The sequence below is a fragment of the Lemur catta genome, chromosome 1, assembly GCF_020740605.2.
Source record: "Lemur catta isolate mLemCat1 chromosome 1, mLemCat1.pri, whole genome shotgun sequence".
Classification (NCBI taxonomy): domain Eukaryota; kingdom Metazoa; phylum Chordata; class Mammalia; order Primates; family Lemuridae; genus Lemur; species Lemur catta.
In genome coordinates, this window is record NC_059128.1 from 26,115,263 (window position 1) to 26,139,586 (window position 24,324).

At 37.5% G+C, this 24,324-nt stretch overlaps 1 protein-coding gene across 4 annotated transcripts; it reads right to left on the bottom strand.

Moving 5' to 3' along the window:
• Nucleotides 1-1,034: 1,034 nt before the first annotated feature.
• On the bottom strand, nucleotides 1,035-23,948 carry PTGR2 (prostaglandin reductase 2). Of its 4 annotated transcripts, none has more exons than XM_045564121.1 (10): nucleotides 23,731-23,942; nucleotides 19,627-19,711; nucleotides 18,428-18,546; nucleotides 12,319-12,510; nucleotides 7,018-7,188; nucleotides 5,072-5,281; nucleotides 4,187-4,308; nucleotides 3,616-3,703; nucleotides 2,464-2,503; nucleotides 1,035-1,244 (listed from the first exon to the last, which is right to left on the bottom strand). In XM_045564121.1, the coding sequence occupies exons 2-10, from the start codon at nucleotides 19,661-19,663 to the stop codon at nucleotides 1,168-1,170; spliced, it is 1,056 nt and encodes a 351-aa protein (XP_045420077.1). In that variant the 5' UTR covers nucleotides 19,664-19,711; nucleotides 23,731-23,942; the 3' UTR covers nucleotides 1,035-1,167. The 4 variants fall into 4 exon arrangements, with proteins under 4 accessions (XP_045420077.1, XP_045420070.1, XP_045420082.1 ...); XM_045564114.1 differs by having other exon boundaries at nucleotides 23,688-23,942; XM_045564126.1 differs by lacking the exons at nucleotides 18,428-18,546; nucleotides 19,627-19,711; nucleotides 23,731-23,942 and having other exon boundaries at nucleotides 7,018-7,184; nucleotides 12,319-12,352.
• Between the last annotated feature and the right edge of the window lie 376 nt (nucleotides 23,949-24,324).

Consider the following 24,324-nt stretch of genomic DNA (forward strand, 5'->3'; position numbering starts at 1 on the left):
TACAGGGTTGATTACAACTGATAAAACAAAACTTTTATTTAGAGGTACATCAGTAGTTCTTAAACATTCATGTTTACAACCATTTGTTAATTTGCCCATTCAGTCCTGTCATTTTCTGAAGCTGTCTTTATTGTCTAAATCTTTCTAAATCTGTTCATCACCTAAAATTCCAAGTGATGTTTATATCTGTTTGCCCCCTAAATCTTTACAACCATTTGACAGTATGTGCCTGCTAACCTAAAATAAACATATGCTTTTATCAACATATATTGAGTTTTTAGGCTGTACAGTAAATTATTTGGCAAAACACAAATTGATCATCCATCCTCTGGAGTATACCTAGTGGTATATAAACTTAACCAACTTCAGTTATTTGTCTTCTCATACTATCCCCAACCCAAAGCCTCTGGTCTATCCCAAAAACTGTTCCACAGCTCTGATACCCTCAACCCTGCCCCCAATTCCTATATACACATCATACCAGTCTCTTTTCTGTCTACAATACGGAAAGGCCATCCCAATTCTAGTCTTACATCAAGAACCGTGTAAAACATTTCCAGTTCAACAAATTAGTTTTAGCAAAAAAAGAAAAAACAATCATGTTAACATCAATCTATTTTGTAAATAATTACATATTGGTTTACAGTGCATATATGATATTGAAGATATAGGAAAGAATTATGCAACTAAGAAAATAATACCTATGATCACATTTAGATCAAGAGCTATCTAGGCCAGGCGCGGTAGCTCACGCCTGTAATCCTAGCACTCTGGGAGGCCGAGGCGGGCGGATCGCTCGAGGTCAGGAGTTTGAGACCAGCCTCAGCAAGAGCGAGACCCCCGTCTCTACTAAAAATAGAAACAAATTATCTGGCCAACTAAAAATATATATAGAAAAAATTAGCCGGGCATGGTGGCACATGCCTGTAGTCCCAGCTACTCAGGAGGCTGAGGCAGTAGGATCACTTAAGCCCAGGAGTTTGAGGTTGCTGTGAGCTAGGCTGACGCCACAGCACTCACTCTAGCCCGGGCAACAGAGTGAGACTCTGTCTCAATAAAAAAAAAAAAAAAATGCTATCTGTATTCTAAGGTGTTTTTTTAAATGTATCTTAAAAATTTGTGCAAAATGGAAATCTGTGATTTCCTTGACAAAGACATTTACAGAGACTACAGAGAGATTTCTTCTGAAATGCAAACTATCTGCTTTCCAATGTTACCTCCCGTCATCATGGACTGGAATGCAGCTGGAAAGAAAAAAAAACTAAGTTATCTGAAAAGATAAATGTCATTATCATACAGTTTTCAGAAGATCAGACACAAAATTACTTTGAATAATTTCTTCAATGATTTTAATATAAAGCACAGAAGAAAACTCTCATGAAAAGAAACCTCAAGTAAAACACAGGCAAAGTTACAGCAAAAACTAACCCAACCGCCTGTGTAATCCTAGCACTCTGGGAGGTGGAGGCAGGTGGATCATTTCAGCTCAGGAGTTCGAGACCAGCCTGAGCAAGAGCGAGACCCCCGTCTCTACTAAAAATAGAAAGAAATTAGCTGAACAACTAAAATATATATGGAAAAAATTAGCCGAGCATGGTGGTGCATGCCTGTAAATCCCAGCTACTCGGATTGCTTGAGCCCAGGAGTTTGAGGTTGCTGTGAGCCAGGCTGACGCCACAGCACTCTGGCCTGGGCAACAGAGTGAGACTCTGTCTCAAAAAAAAAAAAAAAAACTAACCCAATTAACATCTTAAAAAATTGTTTTAACCTAACCTGGAAATGTCTAATCGATGTCTACATCAATGTTCACTGTTTACAGTGTTTGAAGACTAGAGGCAAATAAATATGGGAATAAAATGTCAATGAAAACAATTTTTAAACAGCTATCACAAATTAGAAATCTAATCAGTTTTATTAAATAAGTGTAATATAGATTTGTTACACCAAATGAATGAAATTTATCTTTAGTAAACATATTAACCAAGTATATTAAATTCTTTTTCTGGAAAAAGAAAAAGATCAGTTTGATTTAAGCTTTTTCATTTGAAATGAGTGAAAGAGAATGTCTAAATCTCTGCAAGGCAAAAAAAAAAATTAAAAATTGAAAATTTGGTTAATATAATCTTTTGATGCCTCAGAACCATTTAATCTGGAAAAGTTACCTAGAGGCTAAATAACTTTCACAATTCTTACATTCTTTATAAGCTGTTTGAAAAACCAAAGAAACATTTATTTTACGATTTGAAATGTGAAAAGAATACCTCTTAAAATACCACTAAGTTGAACTTTTATGGAGTTTGATTAAGATATTTAAGGAAACCCCTATCTAGGACAGTTTTACAGGGAAGAAATAAATTATTAAAAAAGAAAAAATACCAGAGAGATAGCATTAAAAGAAAAAAACGGAATATTTGTGCTCAACACATGTATGTACTATAATAAGTAAATCTAAATTCATCTTACCCCCCATATTTTCCAATCCATTTATCACAGTCTCTTTGATCTGTAAATCAAAATAGCTAGATTTAGTATTCTTTAAACTTCAGTGTTTCTATAATAGTTTCTATTTTGGCAAAAGGCAGCAAAACTTCTTAGCACTTTCTTTCTAAACGTAGATATTCTTTATTCCATGTAGGTAGCCCAGAAAAATTTCCTATCCATTGATTTTTAAAAATAAAATCCTATTTTCCCATTGTCAAATCTTTAATCAGTAACAGATCACAAACTATATACATCCTCTTTTCAAAAAAAAAAAAAAAAGGTATATGAGCACATAGCACATATAACTTTGCATATTTCAAGAACGTCCTAAGTCAGGCCAGGTGCATAATCCTAGCACTTTGGGAGACTGAGGCAGGAGGACCACTGGAGGCCAGGAATTCAAGACCAGACTGAGCAACATAGAGAGACCCCATCTCTACAAAAAATAGAAAAATTAGCTCGGTGTGGTGGTGTGTGCCTATAGTCCCAGATTGAGAGGCTGAGGCAAGAGAATCACTTGAGCCCAGGCAAGAGAATCACTTGAGCCCAGGAGTTTGAGGTTGCAGTGAGCTACGATGATGTCAATATACTCTAGCCTAGGTAATGGAGTGAGACCCTGTCTCCAAAAAAAAAATCCTAGGTCAGGGTATCTGGACTCCAGATTAATAATTAGCAACTCCTAATTTTCAACCAACAACTAAGAGATATATCAGAAAGTCCAGGGAGGGGAGGAAAGAAGTACGGTGGAAAAGAGGTAGGGGTACTGGGATGCGCTTACATGAGTTTTGAGAAAACAGCTTCTAACACATAGTAGCATTCCATAAATAATTATTAAATTAATGAATATTATAATTTTATATTTTGGGGAAAAAAACCTATTGATTTTATAATACAATCTGTAGAACATGAATGTAAAGCTCAAAAAAATTTAAGATAAAGGGAATAATATGCAAGGGTTTCTCAATCAGGAGGTTATATACATCTGGGAGGCAAAATTTGTAATATTTAGTACACTTCTTTTGTAGCAATTTTAATACTGAAACTAATATGTTTGCTATAATAAATTCAAATAATATAAAATTATATCAAGTAGCAGGAAGAATTACACTGATAAAGAATAGATGCAAGTTCTACCTTTAGTTTTCCTTCTTTAAACCATTGACTCAGCTGTAGAATGCCAGGCCCAAATTTGTCCTTATGATTTAACACCAGAAATCTTTCCCTGCAGTGGGGAAGAAAAGGATAATGATCAGAGAATATAACAGGACTGACAGTCAAAGATCACATCATTTCAGAAATCTAATATCTGTTAATCCTTAAAATATTAGGACTTAATCACACTGAATCTGGTCAGATATAGTTTTACGTGCAGTTACAGACGTAAATGTACAAGACTTCCAATGTTTTTGTCTGCCCAGCACCTACAACTCCATTTGGTAATAGCACTGTGATTTTTCCTTTGTGGGTAACATCCTTTCCGTACCCTTATGTGACCTAAGCCAGGCCAGTCAGTCAAAGCCATTAAGTATCAGTTTTTAGGTAGGTAGTTAACCAAAACCTAAATATTGAACCAGCTTAAAAATGTATATTTTCTAGTTTTATTTAATAAGGAAAAAGTGTATATGAAGAACAATACATTTCATATGTATAAATGCTATTTAAACCCCATTGAACCTGGTAATAAGGGCAAAGGGGAAGAACATACCTTGTGATGTTTCTTTCTTTCTGGATTGCCTCTATTGCAGGGGGCAGTGGCGGAGGATAAGGGACATCTTTGTTGTACTGAGAAATTTGACCACACAGGATGATGTGGCTGTTCTGATTCATCTGTACAGAGAAAACTGATGATTATACCCTAAGATATATGCCTTCCCTATGTTTACTGATTTTTTTGGCTGCCGTAATGAAAGCCTCCTTGACTATTATATTTAATCCTTTATTGTCAATTGAGTTCATTTTGAACATTTACCCATTATACGTATTTAAGAGTTTTAATTTACCAGAAATAAGTCCACTCCAAAGGAACACAGAGGCAAATCAAGTTTGGTAATCAGCAAAAGAATTACATTAGTAGTTGTTGCTACTTTTAGTAGTAGTAGTAGTAGTGTGTTTCTTTGGATTTAAATAATTTAACCTCAACTGCAAATAATCTTACACAGAGTAAAGGACTCTGCAATGTTAATAGTTCATGCTGACATTTTATAACATTGTTAATAAAAATATGTAAATACCTGCAATCTATGAAAACCCATTCCCTACCCAAAGTCTGAAGCCATGGCTATGAGTTGGTCAATGATCAGTTAGGGGTCAGAACTTCACCATTTCAACAATGCAACTGTAATTTTTCACAAATATAAACTGAAGGTGAAAAATACAATATTGCTAGCAAAGAACTAAAATTGAAGTTCATGGTGCAAATCTGCAAGCAAATGGAAGCAGATATCAGCAAGTGCTTTTGTATAACAAATACCAGCTGTCCCATTGTCACAATAAACCCTACAATTTTATGGAGTTTTTTTTCTCATTAGGTAAAAAGATAATACAGCAAATAAAAAGCAGTATTCAATTTGTAAGCAAAATAGCAAACAACCTGACTTATCACTGTATCACTAATGTCACCGCCAACATTGTCAAAGTAAACATCCACTCCAGCTGGGCATAATTCACGGAGTTGTTCTGCCACATTTCCTTTTTTATAATTAATCGCAGCATCAAAGCCCAGTTCTGAGGTCAAAAGGAGGCATTTCTCATGTGTTCCACAAATTCCTAGTACTCTGGAACAACCCAGCAAATGGCCAATCTAGAGGGAAAATTTTTGAAAATTAAATGGTGTTATATCATCACATTTAAACGTAAAAATGTGAACTTATACAAGATATTACCAGTATGTCAAAGTGTTCATCACAATTTAGGTTAGATTACACCGTATTTAACCAAAAGTAATTTGAAAACAAAAGAACTGAAGGCAGATACAATGTCATTCTTTAAATGAATAAAATTAGTCTTACAAATGCTCCCCAACTTAAAATGAGGTTATGCCCCAATAAACACATCATTAGTTGTAAATATCATAAGTCAAAAATGCATTTAATACACCTAACCTACTGAGTATCATAGCTTAGCCCAGACTACCTTAAAAGTGCTCAGAACATTTATATCACCCTGCAGTTGGGCAAAATCACCTGGCAACACAATACACTGTAGGGCTGCGGTCCCCCCCTCTCCCCGGGCCGAGACCCAGTACAGGTCCATGGCCTGTCAGGAACCGTGCTTCCCATCACCGTCTGACCAGAGCTCTGTGCCCCCCAAGCTCTGCATCCCCCCAACCCCTGCATCCCCCCAACCCTACCCACCTATGGAAAAATTGTCTTCTATGAAACTTAGGAACCCGCCACACAGCAGGAGGTGAGCAGCCAGGTGAGCTAGGGAAGCTTCATCTGTATTTGCAGTCACTCCCCATTGCTTGCATCACCGCCTGAGCTCCACCTCTGCCCCCTTGCCTCTCCCACCGCCCTGCCACCCCTGTCTGTGGAAAAACTGTCTTCCACGAAACCAGTTCCTGCTGCCAAAAAGGTTGGGGACCCACTGTTGTAGAGTATAGGTTGTTTACCCTCGTGATCACATGGCTGACTGAGAGCCATGGCTTGCTGCTGCAAGAGAGAGCATTACATATCCTAGTCCAGGCAAAGATCAAAATACAAACTTCGACATACTGTTTCTACTGAGTGTGTACAGCTTTTGCATCATTGTAAAATCAAAAAACCCTAAACCAAACCATTGTAAGTCAAGGACCATCTGTAATTTGAATGCTAAAATCTCACAATTTAAATCTGACTTCATAAAAAGGAACAGTCAGACCCAAAATATCACTATCTTACAATTCAATATTTTTCCAGGCCTGTGAGGAACTAAAATCACAGCTAAAAGTTTTGTTTCAATGGTTTCACAGTAGAAAGGCTATTATTTATAAAAGAAGGAACTTTATAAAATTCTATGAAAATGTTTACTACATTTCTAGAACTCAATATGTGCTGTCTTATTTGAGAACATTTTTTTAAAATATGAGTTTGTTTGTTTTATTTTTTTGAGACAGGTCTCACTCTGTTGCCCAGGCTAGAATGCAGTGGTGTCATCATAGCTCCCTGCAGCCTCTAACTCCTGGGCTCAAGTAATCCTCCTGCCTCAACCTCTCAAGTAGCTGGGACTACAGGCATATGCCACCATGCTTGGCTTGTTTGTTTATTTGTTTAATTTATGGAATTCCACACAAGTTCTCCAATGATTCTTTTCCTTATATTGATAACGGCAATGTTCTAGCATCCACCACATCTATTTTTGGTTAAGAGAATAAAAAAATCTACATTTTTCATATTGCTATTAAGAGAGTATAAGTAGGTAATAACACCATTTCTACCAGAAATGTATGAAATAATCATATTATAAATTTGTTCAATTTTAAATTTTAATTTAAATACATGTATCCAGAGATTCAGTTATGAATTCCAATAATAATCAAATAATTCTCAGAAAGTTTACCTGCCCAGCCAAGGATCCACAGGCACCTGCAGCCCCACTGACAACCATTGTCTGATTAGATCCAGCAGTTATGTGACCTTTTTCCTGTATCCCAATCAAGGATGTCAAACCAGGCATACCTATAGCTCCAAGAAAATATGAAAGGTGTCCATCCACAAGTTGTGGGTCTACCTAAAATAAAATATATACTTTAAAAAAACAATATTAGAAATTCCTGTTTTAAGATAACGAGGTAGAGATAATCTGTTATGGACTGAATTGTGTCCCCTGCAAAATTCATGTTAAAGCCCTTAACGCCCAATATGACTTTATTTGGAGATAGGGCCTTTAAGGAGATATTTAAGGTTAAATGAGGTCGGAAGAATGGAGTCCTAATCCAGTAAGACTTGTGTCCTTATAAGAAGAAGAAATACAAGTGATCTTTCTCTCTCTGCGCACACACACAAAGGAAAGACCACATGAGGACACAGTGAGAAGGTGGCAATCTGCAAGCCAGGAAGCGAGGGCTCACCAGAAATCAAATTTTCCAACACCTTGATCTTGGACTTGTAGCTTCCAGAACTGTGAGAAAATAAATTTCCATTGCTTAAGCCACCCAAACCTGTGGTATTTTGTTATGGCAGCCCAAGAGGACTAATAAACAACCCGACATGGTTCCTGGAAGAGTAAACCATTCTTCAATCTTGTTGAAATTCTATAATTTATTTGTAAAGACTAAAAAACAATATTACTTCTCTTTATATTAAAAAAAAAACTTTAGAAAAGAATTCCCATGTAGAAGAGACTAAATATTGTTTCTTGTTAATGCTCCAAGTATATCAAAAGGAGGAAATACTTAACCGGAAAACACTAGGCAAAGTTCGAAAGTTTTTAAATCTCTGAGCAATTCCAAAAGTAAACATTTACCTATAAAAATTAACTCAAACTCCAACAGTTCCCATTACTGATGCTTAAAATGTACGATAAAAATGTAAGGAAGGTGTAATACAATCTCTTACAGTTTAATTACAGAATAAAATGAGGTGTCTTTCAACTGACAATTTATGTCTACATGATTACTAGGTCCCATCAATAATTAATTATATTGCTCTTATTTTTCTGTGTCTGTTTTCTTATTGTAAAGTTAGGGAGAACTGAAGAAAATTATATAGAAAGACTCCCTAGCACCTCTTATATTTTCCTGGATAGAGCTTGAGCCCATTATCTGAAGTGAGGTATCACAAGATCGAAGAATGGGCCCCACATGTACTCGCCATCAAATTGGCACTGACTGATCAACACTATGGTGCTCACACGGTAGTAATATTCTCCAGAGATTAGGGGGTTGGAGGCGGGGTAAACTCACAACTAATGGACTCAGTGAGCATTGTAGAGGGGAAGGGCATGCCTCTAATCCTGGCTTGGGTGAGGCAAAGACATAAAATGTAACCAAAATGTTTGTACCCTCATAATATCCTGAAATTTAAAAAAAAGACTCCCTACCAAAAGGTTTTATAATAATTTCTTAAAGAATTTAATAATTTTGGTAAAAATCTAACAAACCACCAAAAGTAATTAAGATCTACCACCTTTGTTTGATTTATAGTTCAACTGCCACAAAGAAATAAAATGGTAGTTTATATTCTGTAGGTTTTATTTCTTTGTTTGTTTTTGAGACAAGAGGGTCTCACTGTTGCCCAGGCTAGAGCACAATGGCATCATCATAGCTCACTGCAACCTCAAACTCCCAGGCTCAAGTGATCCTCCCACCTCGGTCTCTGGAGTAGCTGGGACTACAGGTGCATGCCACATGCACAGCCAATTATTTTTTCTTTTTTAATTTTTTGTAGAGATGGAGTCTCTCAGGTTGGTCTTGAACTCCTGGCCTCAAGCAATCCTCCCACTATGGCCTCCCAAAGTGCTAGGATTACAGGTGTGAGCCACCATGCCTGGCCTATATTCAGTAGTTTTAAATGGCTAAGGGTTAAATCTGGTGTGTAGACAAAAGTAATAGAGATATTAAAGTCTATAATACACAGGAAGATATATCATATACAGAAATATTTCATGTATGTAATAATTGTTTATCTGTAAGGCCAGTAAAAAATCATTGTGAGGTAAGTTTGTGTTCAGCAAATAACATTTCTCTATCCTTTCTGAATTCCTCTTCCTCATTTCTAATATCTATTCCCAAAGCATTTTCAAGCTGTCCCCAACTGCTCAATTTCCCACTACAGCACTACATTCTCACACAGAATACTTCTGATACCATAGGTCCAATTTTTCCCACACCAACCAATTCTCCTTGTGAAACTATGCCCCCGGCCCACAGACAAAATGGACTCCCTGTGGCTAACTGAGGTGCTCAGAGTTAAAACAGAACCAGGCAGCCATGGCTGGGGGAGGGAGAGATCATGTACTCTGTGTTCTCAGAGAGACGCTGTAAAAGTGTCACAAGACCTTGTTTTCCACAATCAAGCCAAACCAGTTCCTGTTGCCCTGCCAAGATAAACTGGCTGCCCCCTGCCATTTGAAAGAAACATAAGACAGAGACTTCTGGTTTGGGGCCTGGTGACCATTCAGAACTGAAAGAGTTTGAATCTTTCATTTGTATAAAGGACTTGATTGAGAACTGGGGCAGCAATTTTCCTATTTAGGCCAGACCCTGACTTTGTTCTTTGGAAAGCAGACTTTCACTTGTACTGAAGGCTGTGCCTCCCCAATCTGCAGATTGTTTCTTATAAAAACTAAAGCTCTCTCCTTTTCCTCTGCAGATCTCACGGTCTTTTGTTAACCTCCTACACCAACTGGGTGTCCTACAATTTCAATTTAATTCTGACAACTATCTACCTGGAGCTAGCATCAGATCCCACAAATTAAGGGCTCAGTCCCACAAGACTGCCCCACTTCAGATGCCAATTGTGAGTCTGGGCCTCCTATACTTCTGACTGGCTACAAATCAGGGGTTCCCACGATTCCCTCCTTCAGTTTGATAATTTGCTAGAATGGCTCACAGAACTCAGGGAAACACTTGACTTATGTTTGCCAGTTTATTATAAAGGACATAAAGGAGACAGATGAACACACAGATGAAGAGGCACTGGGGTAAGGTCCAGAAGGGTCCCAAGTGCAAGAGATTCTGTCCCATGGAGTTGGGTTGCCCCACACTCCCACCATGTGGATGTGTTCATCCACTGACCCAGAAGCTCATCAAATCTCACCGTTTAAGAGTTTTTAATAGAGCTTAATCTGCAGCCCCCTCTCTAATCAACTGGTCTTTCTGCTGACCAGCCCCATTCAGAGGATGCCTAGGGACCCCACCCTAAGTCACCTCATTAGCATAAACTCAGAGGTGGAAAGGAACTTATTATGAATAACAAAAGACACTCCCATCACTCAGGAAATTCCAAGGGCTTTAAGAGCTCAGTGCCAGAAACCAGGGACACACACCAAACACACTTATTACAACATAAGCACACTGACAGGCAAAACTATAAGCTGCTAAATATCCCTTTTTCACTTAAGAAATTTCTCATCAAATCTATTTTATTAAAACCATTAAGTTGACAAACTATTGTGTAACATCTCCCAAATATCATTTGTTTCTTAACAGCCACCTTTAACTAATTAAGAATTTGTAATGATAAAAAATACTAAAATTTTCCAAAGTTTTGTACAAAACCTTAGTCATATTTATCATAGCATTTAAACTTCACATCTACTTGTGTGATACCTATTATTTTCATTTTGCACAAAAGGAAAACTGCAGTACAGAGACATAAAGTAACTTTCTTGATGACACATAAATTAGACTGAATTACATGAAGTTGCCATTTTTATGGGTCAAAACAAACCCATATTGGTAATTTCACATGGTTCAACCTAAGAGCAGAAGCTAAACTCAAACTCAGGATTTTGTTTTTTTGAGACAGTCTCAAAAAAACAGACTCTCGCTGTGTTGCCTGGGCTAGAGTGTCTTGGCATCAGCCTAGTTCACAGCAACCTCAAACTCCTGGGCTTAAGCGATCCTCCTGCCTCAGCCTCCTGAGTAGCTGGGACTACAGGCATGTGCCACCATGCCCAGCTAATTTTTTTTTTCTATTTTTAGTTGTCCCGCTAATTTTTTTCTATTTTTAGTAGAGATAGAGGTCTCGCTCTTGCTCAGGCTGGTCTCAAACTCCTGACCTCAAGCGATCCAATGCAGCCTCCCAGAGTGTTAGCGTTACAGGCTTGAGCCACCCACCCAGCCTAAACTCAGGATTTCTGACATGAGATGGAATTTCAAGCACAAAGCAAATGAACTTCTTAAGTGACTCATTTTTCTGGAAACTTTAAGGCATATAATTATAGGGAGATATCTAGTTCTGAGTAAAAATAAAATTTTTTTTTTATATTTACAACTCAGGTTTTATATTATATATGAAATTTGAAAAATAAATTAAATATGATAAATGACACCATTCTCTGGTAACCTAAGAATTGTCACATACAGGTACAAATGTTTGGGTTCAGAAAACCAAACGCCCAAGTATGGTGCCTTGGCACGCTGAGCACTTGGAATAAAAGGAAACTGGAAGGCCTTAGAAGTTGCCTTAGAATCAAGATTTCTCTGACAGTCCCTTGTTTTTCCTCCCCAAGAGCAGGAAGGGGCGCACACTCTCTCTCTCTCTCTCTCTCTCTCAAGTTCCCTTATCTGACTGACGGAAGTTCTTCCAAAAGGAATGCAATTGTCTTGAACCTCCTCCCTCCCCAGGAATATTATCAACCAACCAGGGGAGATTAATAACTGGAGAAGAGATTAAAAGTCATTACCACACTCAACTTGTCTATGCTTCCAGAGGCTGCTCCAAAACAACTTTAATTACCTAAGAGACTTTAACTACATAATAAGACAACCTTTGTTCACCATGTGGTTCTGCCCCTCTCCATCTATGTTGCCACCTCCCCCAAAAGCCTCAAGCCCCTATTCCTTTATGCTATAAAAACTTCAACCATCTGGCCCCCCCTTGCTTGAGTCTCTTATTCTTCTGTGAGGCTGCTGTGGGCCTGCATGTAATTAAAATGTTTTTTTCTCCTGTTAATCTGTTTATTGTCAGTTTATTTCAGCAGACTGAATTATTGAACCTTCAGAGGAAAAATTTAAACTCCCCTACACAGCTAACAGTAAAAAAAGAACAAAAAGCCTTCCACATTTTGGCAGCTAGCAAAAAGAGAATGTATGCTTTAATTTTTTAGTCTAATAACAAACAGAACTGAATACCAAATGTACAAAGTAAGAATTACACTGGAAAATAAAACAGATACTTTTATATTATATGTCACCTTTTCAAGGCTATTTCCATCCAGAATAACCTTGGTTTGCCAGGGCCAATAGAAAGAAGTCACAAAATCGCCTTTAGTTAAATTTGTGTGTTTGCTTTCTTCTATAATTCCAATACCTCCACCATCAACCACTTGAGACAGCTGCCAAGGTGTTATATAATCAGTGCCAGTGTCTTCATTCATTCTACAACGCTAAAAAAAGAAAATATTGATTAAGGTAATTTTGTCAGATAATACTGTGAACCAGTTTACTAATTTACCCCGTGACAAAAAGTACATAATAAGTAACCTTAAGTAAACTGTTACTCAAATAAACAAAAATAAAATTTATCTTAATTTCTCTTCCTTACAGTTATTTTTTTACTCTGAAAAAAAATGTACCTCTTCTCTAGAAAGTAGAGAAGTATAATTAACAAGGAATTTAAGTATGTTGTAAAAGTAGATTGTGGTAATCAAAACAACATGGTACTGGTATGAAAACAAACACATAGACCAAAAGAAAAGAATAGGGAGCCCAGAAATAAATCTACCCATTTACAGTCAACTGATTTTCAACAAAGATGCCAAGAACACATGATAGGGAAAGGACAGTTTCTTCAATAAACGGTGCTGGCAAAACTGGATACCTATATGTAGAAGAATAAAATTAGATCCTTATTTCACACCATATACAAAAATCAACTCAAAATGGATAGTAGATTTAAAAATAAGACGTGAAACAGCCTGGTGACTATAGTTACACACAATGTATTATGTACCTGAAGATTGCCCAAAGAATAGACTCTAAGTGTTCTCACCACAGATAAATAGTAATACAGGAGGTAATCCATGTTAATTAGAATGATTTAGCCATTGTACAATGTAAACATATTTCAAAACATCATGTTGTACACCATAAATACATATAAGTTTTATTCATCAATAAAAATTTTTTTAAATAAAAGAACTTAGATTGTAGTGAGTTGTACAATTCTATGCATATTCTAAAAATCATTAAATTATACACTTTGAATGCATAAAGTATATGATATGTGAATTGTATTTCAATAAAGCTGTTAAAAATTTTAAAAAGTTACTTACAGAAATTTAAGTAATATTACACACATTATGGTAGCAAAAATAATACAAAATACTGTTTAATGGTATCAATGGATTGTGGCCAATTAGGTACAGTTACATTTGCTGATAGTATAAAACTGTCCGTTTTTTCTGGAAAACAAACTAGCAATATATAAACCATAAAACTCTTGATTTCTTTTGGCCTAGCAATTCTGCCTCCCAAATGGAAATAACCCAAAAGACAAGAAACAATTTTTATACGGTTGTTCATCACAACTTCACACCCAAAACTCTCCCTACATCTTGCCCCCTAATCAGACGCATGCTTTCTTTACACCCCAAAGACAAAATGTCACAGTGAGACCACATCCTGCCACCAGATGAGGACTAAGAACTTCTCTGGGCAGCAGTCAAGGCTGTCTTCCTCTGAGGCTCACTCTTGCCTCTCTCATGAAGCCCAAAATGTAGAGGACAAAATGTCAATGGAAAACATGGAAGGCTACTTGGTTAAGGGACCCACGTGGTCTAGTTTAGTTCATCAGGAGGAAAGAACAAATAGGGAATTGAGACAGAAGCTTCTGTGTGAATATACTACACTTCTGCTTGGGTGTCACCTCCCATGTTGTCCTAGAAAGCAAGTGCAGCAGCCACAGGACACTGCCAGACCAAGGGCCTGACACTTAAACACAACTAATAGGAAAACTGGAAATAAGTGTTGTGAGATATAAGAAAAAACTGAAGTGTTTTGCCTACTCTCTCTCTCACCACAACAGTTCTAACACCAGATTGCAGGGCGGGTGGTATTTCTCCATACACCAACCAAGCAATTCTGCTTTGGTTTAATTTGTTGGAGCAGCTAACAGAACTTGGAAACACTTTACATTTCCTGGCTTATTATAAAAGATACTACAACGGATACAGATGAATAGCCAGCATGGGGCGTGGACAGAGGGATGCCTAAAATAGCTGGTGAAGCATTGCTTCTGAGCATGTCTTTGAGGGTGTTTTTGGAGAAGACTGGCATGTGAGTTGGTGGACTAAGTACAGAAGAGCCACCCTCAACGTGGCCAGGCACCATCTAATCCACTGGGGCCCAGGTGGAACAAAAAGGCATAAAAAGGACAAATTCTCTCTCTCTCTTCTGGAGTAGGACACCCTTCTTCTCCTGCCCTTGGACATCAGAACTCCAAGTTCTTCATCAGCCTTTGGACTTTGGAACTTGCAACAACGGCTTCCTGGGGCTCTCAGACCTTTGGCCTTGGACTGACAGTTACACACACCACTGGCTAACTTCCTTGGTTCTCGGACTGTACCATGCTACCGGCTTCTCTGGTTCTCCAGCTTGCAGAAAGCCTATCATAGGACTTCCTAGCTTCCATGATCCTATAAGCCAATTCCTCTAATAAATGCCTCTTGTGTGTGTTTATGTGTATCTCTGTGTATATCTCCTATTGATTCTGTCTCTCTGAAGAACTCTGACTAATACAGACCCCTTCCTCATACCATACGCAAAAATTAATTTAAAATGGGCCATAGACTTAAGTGTTAGAGCTAAAACTATAGATCTCTTAGAAGACATTATAGGACTACAACACTTGTGTGCACTTATAGTAATAAGCAAAGGCAATATGTGTAACCTAAACATTTGTACCCCCATAACATGCCAAAATAAAAAAAAAAAGAAATTATAGGACTAAATCTTTGTGACCTTAAGTGAGGCAAAGCCTTCTTAGATATGAGCTCAAAAGTAAAAATAACATAAGGAAAAATGGATAAATTTGATTTATCAAAATTTAAAACTTTTGTAGTGGCCTGTGCCTATAATCCCAGCTACTTGGGAGGTTAGGTGGGAGGACTGCTCGAGACCAGTATGGACAACATACTGAGACCTCATCTCTAAAAAAAGCTGGGCTTGGTGGCATGCACCTGTCATCCCAGCTACATGGAAGGCTGAGGCAGGAGTTTGAGGCTGCAGTGAGCTATGATCGCACCACTGACTAAACCCCAGCCTGGGTGACAGAGCAAGATCTCATCTCAAAAAAAAAAAAAAAAATTAAAATCTTTTGTGCTTTAATAGATGCCGTCAAGAATATGAAAAGAGAGCCTACAGAACGGGAGAAAATATTTACAGATCATATATCCAGTGAGGGGCTTATATCTAGAATACATAAAGACCTCTTATAACTCAGTAATAAAAAGAAAGATGATCCAATTTTTTGAATACACAAGAGATTTGAACAGACATTTCTCCAAAAAAGATACACAAATGACCAATAAGCACATGAAAACATGCTCAACATTATTAACCATGAAGGAAATGCAAAACAAAATCGCAATGAGATACCACTTCGCACCAGTTAGAATGGCCATAACGAAAAATACAGATAATAACAAGTGTTAGTGAGCATGTGGAAAAATTGAAACCCTTATGCTGATGGGATTGTAAAATGGTGCAGCCACTTGGAAAAGAGACTGGTAGTTCTGCAAAAGGTTAAACATACAATTAACATATGACCTAGCAATTCTACTCCTAGGTATATACCCAAGAGAAACGAAAACACAGTCCATAAAAAAACTTGTACACAAATGTTCATAACAGAAGTATTCATAACAGCCAAATTGTGGAAACAACCCTCATGTCCATCATCTGATGAACAGATAAACAAAATATTATATATCCATATAATGGAACATTATTCAGCAATAAAAAGAAGTGAAGTGCTGATATAAGCTGTAACACTGAGGAACTTTGTAAACATATATTAAGTGAAAGAAGCCAGACACAAAAGGTCACATATTTTATGTTTCAATTTATATAAAATGTCCAGAATAGGCAAATCTATAGGGACAAAAATTAATGGTTGTGTAGGGCTAAGGGTAGGTGTGAGGGGAAATGGAGAATGATTGCTAATTAGCATAGGTTCAGGGTTTCTTTTGGGGGGTGATGAAAATGTAAAATTGATTGTGGTGATGGTTGCACAACTGTGAAGACACTAAAAACAATTTAATTGTACTCTTTCAATGGGTGAATTGTATGGTGTGTAAATAACACTTAATAAAACTGTTACACATATTTTTAAAAAGTATTAACACATAGTCCTTCACCCAGCTTTCCCCAGTGGTGACATCTTAAATAGCTGAGTACAATATTAATATCAAAACCAGGAAATTGACTTTGGTACATTACTGTTAACTAGACAACAGACCGATAGGCCATGCTTTGTAAGGGCACTCTTCCACTTCTTACTTTATACACCTCTGTTCCAATTGTTTATAATGTCAATAAAAATAATAAAATTGTTCCTATTTTTTTAAATGTCTTCAATAATGAAAAAGAGATAATCAGGCTCTAAATAAAAAAAGGAAGGGTTCAGGAGATGTTAAAAATAAAATACGAGAAGATGTGGTTTTAGGTTAGTTGAAGAGCAAATGGAAAAGAAAAAAAAAAACTACAACATAGTTCTTTCCTTATTTGGGAGTTCAATGATAAAAGGTGAAGAGCAGTCCATTACAAAGGGCAAGTGAACACCAGGAAAGGAAGCTCTGGCAAATCACATTACATGGTGAAAAAGAGTAATTCTGAGTTTTTAAGTTTCCAAGGGGCCAGATCCTGCTGATTTAAGAATAATTTAAGCATTTTCCATGAGTATTTTGACAACCTGTGATTTTTGACTCATGTCTACTAAAGAACCTAAGCCCTGTGTAAGATACTGTATCCATTCTTCAGAGATGGGCAATTCTTTCATGTACCTTGTAACTTGACGATAAGTTGATTGTACCTTCTTGTGGCCATTGCTCTCTCACCAAGGGGCAGCCCTTGCCCAACTCTCCCTCCAATCACAGATAAATGTATTCACTGGGGCCACGTGACCCCTGGACAGCTAACCCATAGGTTAGTATGGTAGGCAGAATAATGGCTCCCAAAGATGTCCATGTCCTAATCCCTGAAACCTGTGGATATATTACCTTATATGGCAAAAAGGACTTTGTAGGTGTGATTAAGTTAAAGATTTTGAGATGGGGAAATTACCCTGGACTATTCCAGTGGGCCCAATATAATCACAAGGGTCCTTTCAAGAGAGAGGAGGAAGGAGAGCTGAATCAGAGATGTGACCACGGAAGCAGAGGTGAGAGTGATGCAGGCCATGAGTCAAGAAACGTGGGTAGCCTCTAGAAGCTGGAAAAGGCAAGAAAATGGGTTCTTCCCAGAGCCTCCAGAAAGAATGCAGCCCTGCCAACACCTTGATTTTAGCCCTGTGAGACCAATTTTGGATCTCTGATCTCCAGAACTATAGATAATATATTTGTATTGTTTAAATCCACTAAGTTAATAGTAATATGTTATAGTAGCAATAGGAAATGAACATAGTTGGTCTGTAACCTATGAAAAAGTTTTAAAAAAACAGAAAAATTGGGCCAATTTCCCTATCTTGGCAATCTGATTCTAAGCACTGAGACTCTTAGTAGCGGAGGTAAACTCACAGACATGTGCTTGTCATGGCCATGAGAGGAAGTTAGAAGTAAAGAAGAGACTATGTGACCTCTGAGAGAAGCAAAGCAAGAAGCCAGCCCCTTAGATTATTTACTAAAACTGAGGTCCTTGTGCCTAATAGTTTATTAGTTGCAGGCCTAGGCAACATACATCTTTTCAAAAAAACCTCCTCTATCTAGAGGTAGCATAAGTGAGTCTGTTCTTTTCACAAAGAGATCAACTAAAGGTCTCACATATAGCCTCCCTTGTAAACTGAATCTGAGAGAATTTCCAATCCTATCTTATTATCTTCAAGCTTCACATACTAGTGAGAAGTGATCTGGACATTTGGAAGAACCTGACTAACCACATGTGCTACTATTATAAATATATTCCTTCTGCAACATTCCTTAATAACACTAGTGAATAAAAATAAAGGCAATCTGTAATTCACAGGTATCAAGATATAATTGCTCATTCATCAATCATAAGGACTACACAATAAAATTCAGATGCAAGGACATGAAAAATGTGAAAATAAAGTTATTTTTCATCAAGTCACAAGATTCTGATTCTTACCATGTAAGGATCCACAGAAAGATAAAGAGTCCTAACTCGTACTTGTCCTTCATTGATATTATCTGGTAAATTGACTTCTTCCATTCGGAAATTCTCTGCCACTGGATTACCATTTTTTCCTAAAATATTAGGCAAAATATAAAGTTGACAAGCCACTTTCTTATATAATTATTATTTTTTAAAAGGTCACTCTAGGATTCAGAGCACTTTCTTTTAAAACAGACATGACTAAATCTATATTGTTTTATAATTTCTCTGTAATTATAGAAATAACTCAGCATAAATGTTTTCAAATAGTTTTGATGGCTCTGGAGTTTTTCAAAGTTGTTCTTTTGGAATACTGCTGTCAACTTCAAATTTCCTTTTTTAAAATCATTACAGGTAAATCACTTCATCTGTTTTAAAATTATAGAAGGAATTCAAAAAGTGGAAAATCACACCGAGTTCTTTGTTAATTATGAAAATTAAAATTTACATTGTAACAGAAACACCACATCAGCCAAAGTAAAAAGTTAAGTAAATTTTCCTTTTTCATTTTAAGAAGCAAACAGAAACTTAATGAATGTACTTAAAAAAAAAATAAAGTCTGGAAAATTAGGAAATTAGAAAATCTGAGGTATAAGAAAAATTTGTAAGCAGGAAATGTAATCACTAAAAGTGTACTCATCTTCAGTTTCTGTTTAACAAAGCAAACTTACTGTCCAAAGAATCATTCAATTTCTAAGGTGGGAATAGAATGTAAAGTTCTTAATCTAACAGCTCACTATACTAAAACCAAGGTCAGAAAAGTTAAGTGACTGCCCCTGGTCACACAGTAGGTGGGCAGGAAAACCAAGGCAATAGTGGACCCAGAAGTTTCTATGATGCAGGTTACATGTTAACACTGACATAAGTCAGTATGTTTCAAAGCAAAATTTTATGAACCACTAATACGTGCTATAAAGAAAAAACAAAAGCCGTACATATTTGTAATATAACATCTCAAATGTTATAATGATTCCAAAATACTTTATCTCATCAACAAATGGCCTTGATAAGTTATCTTTTGAAAAACTGATTATTACGTGGTTTAAAGAGTTTTTTCTAATATCTTTACTAGTGTTAATATATGACCACCTTAATTTACCGCACTGATATCACTCATTTGCATTATAATTTTCAGAAGACCATAACTGCTCATTCATCACAGAAATACATACCAGGTCGGGAATTCAATACCACTCTTTGTACAATCATCGCCCCGTCTGTGCAGTGGTCTCACAAGATTTCTGTATAAAATAACTCCTATAAATAGAGAAATTTTTAAATTATAAGAAAAAGTTGAAGTATTCAAAAATTTAAAAATAAAAAGGAAGTCCATTTGTGTTTCTGAATGAAGAGGGGAAAAATTACATTTAGGATCCAAAAAAGATAAACACTCTTGTTAGAGTTTGCCTCCTAAAGCAAATATATGAAGAAAGACTAAATCTAGTCAGAACTCGTAGCCCATAGTAACAAATTCATCGGCGATTGAGGTCAAATGTTTTTGGCCTCAGATAATTCAAGCACATTCATCTCCGCCCCATCACGACTACACGTCCTCCTACTACAACTTGATTAAAATCAAAACAAGATATATTTCTCCAGAGCTAGCCAGTTAATCTAGTGGCAAAATAAAAACACTAATTGTTTCATTGAGATGCATCCAAATTTTCAAAGGTTCTTTTATTCACTTCTAAAAATAGAAATTCCTTAACAGTTTTTCTGACTGTAAAAGGAATACATCAAAGGTGTTTTTAAATCCTCACCTTTAGGAAATTTTGTAATATAGAATGGGCAAATAAGTAATGGATCAGTTTATCATGGGTTTACAATTTGAAAGAAGCAAAATGAAGTCCTAGTGCTGGCACTATCTGATTTGTGGAAAATAGCTTTGCTTACTTTCCCACCAGTGAAAATGAGAAAATCAAGCCTGTTGTGTGCTTTATACAGTCAGGCATCACTTAATGATGGCGATACATTCTGAGAAACGTGTCATTACGCAATTTCACCCTTGTTCATAAACCATAGAGGGTACTCACACAAACCTATGAGAGGGTACTTATATGGTACAGCCTATTGTCTCCAGGTTACAAACCTGTACAGCATGTTACAGTACTGAATACTGTAGGCAACTGGAACACAATGTAAGTATTTGTGCATCTAAACATATCTAAACATAGAAAAAGTATAGTAAAATACAGTATAAAATATAAAAAATGGTACACCTAGATAGGGCACTTAACATGAATAGAGCTTACAGGACTAGCAGTTGCTCTGGGTGAGTCAGTCAGTGAGTAGTGAGTGAGTATGAAGGTCCAAGACATTACCGTACACTACTGCAGATTTTATAAACACTATACACTTAGGCTACACTAAATTTATTAAAAAATAAGTAATGGCACTATGATGGTACAATGGTTATCACTAGGCAAGAGGAGTTTTTCAGCTCCATTATAATCTTATGGGACCACCAGCATCATATGCAGTCCATCACTGACAGAGCCATCATCATGCAGCATATGACTGTATTCATAATCTCACTGGTTATGAAAGAAATGGCTAGTTGCCCTCAGTATTCATTCTCTCCTTCTGGACATGATGTTGCCCACCTAAAAGACTACATTTTCCAGCTTTTCCTTAAAGCAAATCCCAGACATTATTCCGTTTCACCCAAAAATCCTTCAGTTAGGCATCTCTGATAATGGATTGCTTCAAACATAAACACGATGCCATTATTACACCTAACAGAATAGTACAGGTAATTCCTTAACATCATGTAATACCTAGTACATATGCAAATTTCCTGATTGTCTCAAAGATGTCTTCTTACGGTTGGTTTCTTTAAAATCAGGATTCAAGGTACACATACTACATTTTGAGTCTCCCTCCCTTTTTTTTATTCCATGCCACTGATTTGTTTCTTCATTCCTTTGTCTATAAAATGTCCTCTGATTGCTTCCTCATGGTGTCATTTACCTTGCTCTTCTATCTCCTCTCCTTACTGGTGACTGATAGTTAGACCTACAGGTTCAATTAGCTTCAGGTTCAATTTTTCAGGCAAAAAACTTTAAAGGTGGTTGCATCCTACTTCCTCACATCAAGAAGTCCATGATGTTTTGTAGGGCTACATACATCTTAAAAAGGAAATTTTCTATTGAATCAACATGTGTATAAATTACATATGGATTAAAAAGCAAAGTTTTTCCAAATTAAGTGGGTCCAAACTGTCCTTAAGTGGTTATTAATAGCACTATGAAGGCTAAATTTTTAATCAAAGGAGTATTTCCAAATGAAGTTTCCTATTTACCCTCCTTTCTAATTTCTTTCTTTCTTCTTTTTCTTTCTTTCCTTCTTTCTCTTTCTTTCTCTTTCTTCCTTTCTTTTCTCTCTCTCTTTTTTTCCTTTCTCTCTCTCTTTTTCTTTCCTTCTTTTTTTTTTTTTCCAGAGACAGGGTCTCTCACTCTATTTTCCAGACTAGAGTGCAGTCACAGCTCACTGTAACCTTTAACTCTTGGCCTCCGAGAGCACTGGAATTACAGGCATGAGCCACTGCACCCAGCCTTCTAATTACTTTCAATGGCATGATTTACGTCTTTAAAATATGTAGATTGTAGATTTGTCCAAATACTGCTTATCAGCATGAAAAAGTACACTATTAAAGTTCTCTCCCCCTGTATTAAATTAGAAAGTTTTCAAGTATCTAATATCACAATTAACTAACGTAGGATAATTTCACAATATACCTCAATAGTGTAGACTTTATAAACACTGCATACTTAGGCTGCACTAAATTTATAAAAAAATAAAGTAAGTATGCTATGACATTATGATGTCATCACAAAGCAAGAGGAATTTTTTCAGCTGCATTATAATCTGATAAGCCACTGTTTCACATTTGGTCTGTCAAATACTCCTTATCAGCATGAAATGTACAAACAATGCAATAAAAAGAACTTGATTTAGTCACAAAATTGACATCTAAAATAAGACACACCAAGCTGAAGATCCAAGAGAAGGGAGTGGTGTTGAATTCATGCTGGATGTGAGGAAAAAACTCAGCAAATCATATTTGCCTGATATATTAAGTGGGTCCCTAATTGATGCTAAGTAATATTCCAAAATAATACCACATGGATGACTCAGCTAAAAAATTTGCTTTGGTGCTGGTCATAAAGAGTGTGTTATCTGAGTGTCTACCTTGCAGCCTAGTAAAAGAGAAAGGTTATTGAACTAGCAAGAGCAGAGTACACTTTCTGGTTCTAACCAGGTGAGATCTTGGAAAAGTTGCTTCTCTCTGTCTGTTTCCTGAATGTTCCTAAGTGCCAGGAATTGAGCTAAAGACTTTATATTCATTATCTTGTTTAAACCTCCCCTCCCTAACAACCCTGAGGTCGGTAATATCATCATCTTTATTTTATAGATGAGTAAAGGGAGGTACATAGAGGCTGAATAATTTGTCCAAGGTTGCACAACTTGTAATAACATCACCAAACACAGCATGTACCATTTCCAAAACATGATCTTCCTATTTTTTTTTTTTTTTTAAAGATACGGGGGTCTCACTGTGTCGCCCAGGCTGGAGTGCAGTGGTGCAATCATAACTCACTGAAGACTGACGACGCGAACTCCTGGGCCTAACACCTTTTAATAAAGCACTTCTCCATCCTTATCTTATTCAATTATTCAGTCATTTGTGGATCACGACTGTTATAAAATGTGTCTTTCCGACTTTCTCTGCTGGTCCTATTCTCTCCTTTGGGTCTTTTGATTTCCTCCCTCTCTCCAAGTCTTGTATGTGGGGATTCCTGCATGGACCTCACCATCCTCTAAAGCTCCCACTACCACAACCACTTACATAGCAATTATTAATAATCTATGTCTCCAATCTAGAATTTCAAACTGACTGCTCAGATCATCAGAGCTAAGAGGATAAGAATCTGTGTCTGCTTTGTCCAATGATTATGTCCACCCTCTGCGTGGCACAAGGTAGGTGCTCAATAAATATGGGTTAAATGAAAGTCCCAGCGGCACTTCAAACACGATTACGTCCAAACTTGAGGTTGCTTACCCCCAGCAATTCTAAAAAGCAAAACACCACCAAAAAAACCTGCTTCTTTCTCCAGCTTTCCCTACCCTAGCGTCCTACGCAGTAACGCCAGCGTCGCCAGCAGCTCCGGAAGGAAGCCTGGAAGTCACCCTGGTTCCGAGTTTCCTCCCTCACCGCCCGGGCCCAACCCACCTTCAGGAGCCCCAGCCCCCGCGGCCCATCGCGCGTCGCTAACCGTCGTGGAGTTCCGAGACGAGCGGGGATCTCGCGTGACTTGCCGGGAAGAGGGGCTGGGAGCACGACCCGAGCTCGCAGCACGACCTCCGCCCCCGCGGAGCGCAATACGCAGGCGCAGGAGTAGGCTGGGCTCTACGCCCTCTGGGGTTTTGAGTTTTGAAGTTTAAGGACAGTTTCTGAGCACCCCGCAATCCCGAATTTCCGTGAGAGGAAGGGCAACTACGGAGCTTCAAGGGATAGTCGTCTGGGCAAAGTGCGTTAATAAATTAGCAGAGATTGGTGCCCTGTGCCCGCCCTTACTGCCTGGACCCAGAGAGCAAATCGTTCAACCTTGACCTTGAGCAGTGAGTTCACATCTAGCAGTCTTTTTTTTTTTTTTTTTTTTTGAGACAGTCTCGCTGTGTCTGTCGCCCAGGCTGCAGTGCCAGTGCTGTGGCGTTAGCCTAGCTCACAGCAACCTGAGACCCTGGGCTCAAGCCGCCGTCCTGCCTCAGCCTCCCGAGTAGCTGGGACTACAGGCATGCGCCACCACACCTGGCTATTTTTTCCATTTTTAGTAGAGACAGGGGTCTCACTTTTGCTCAGGCGGGTC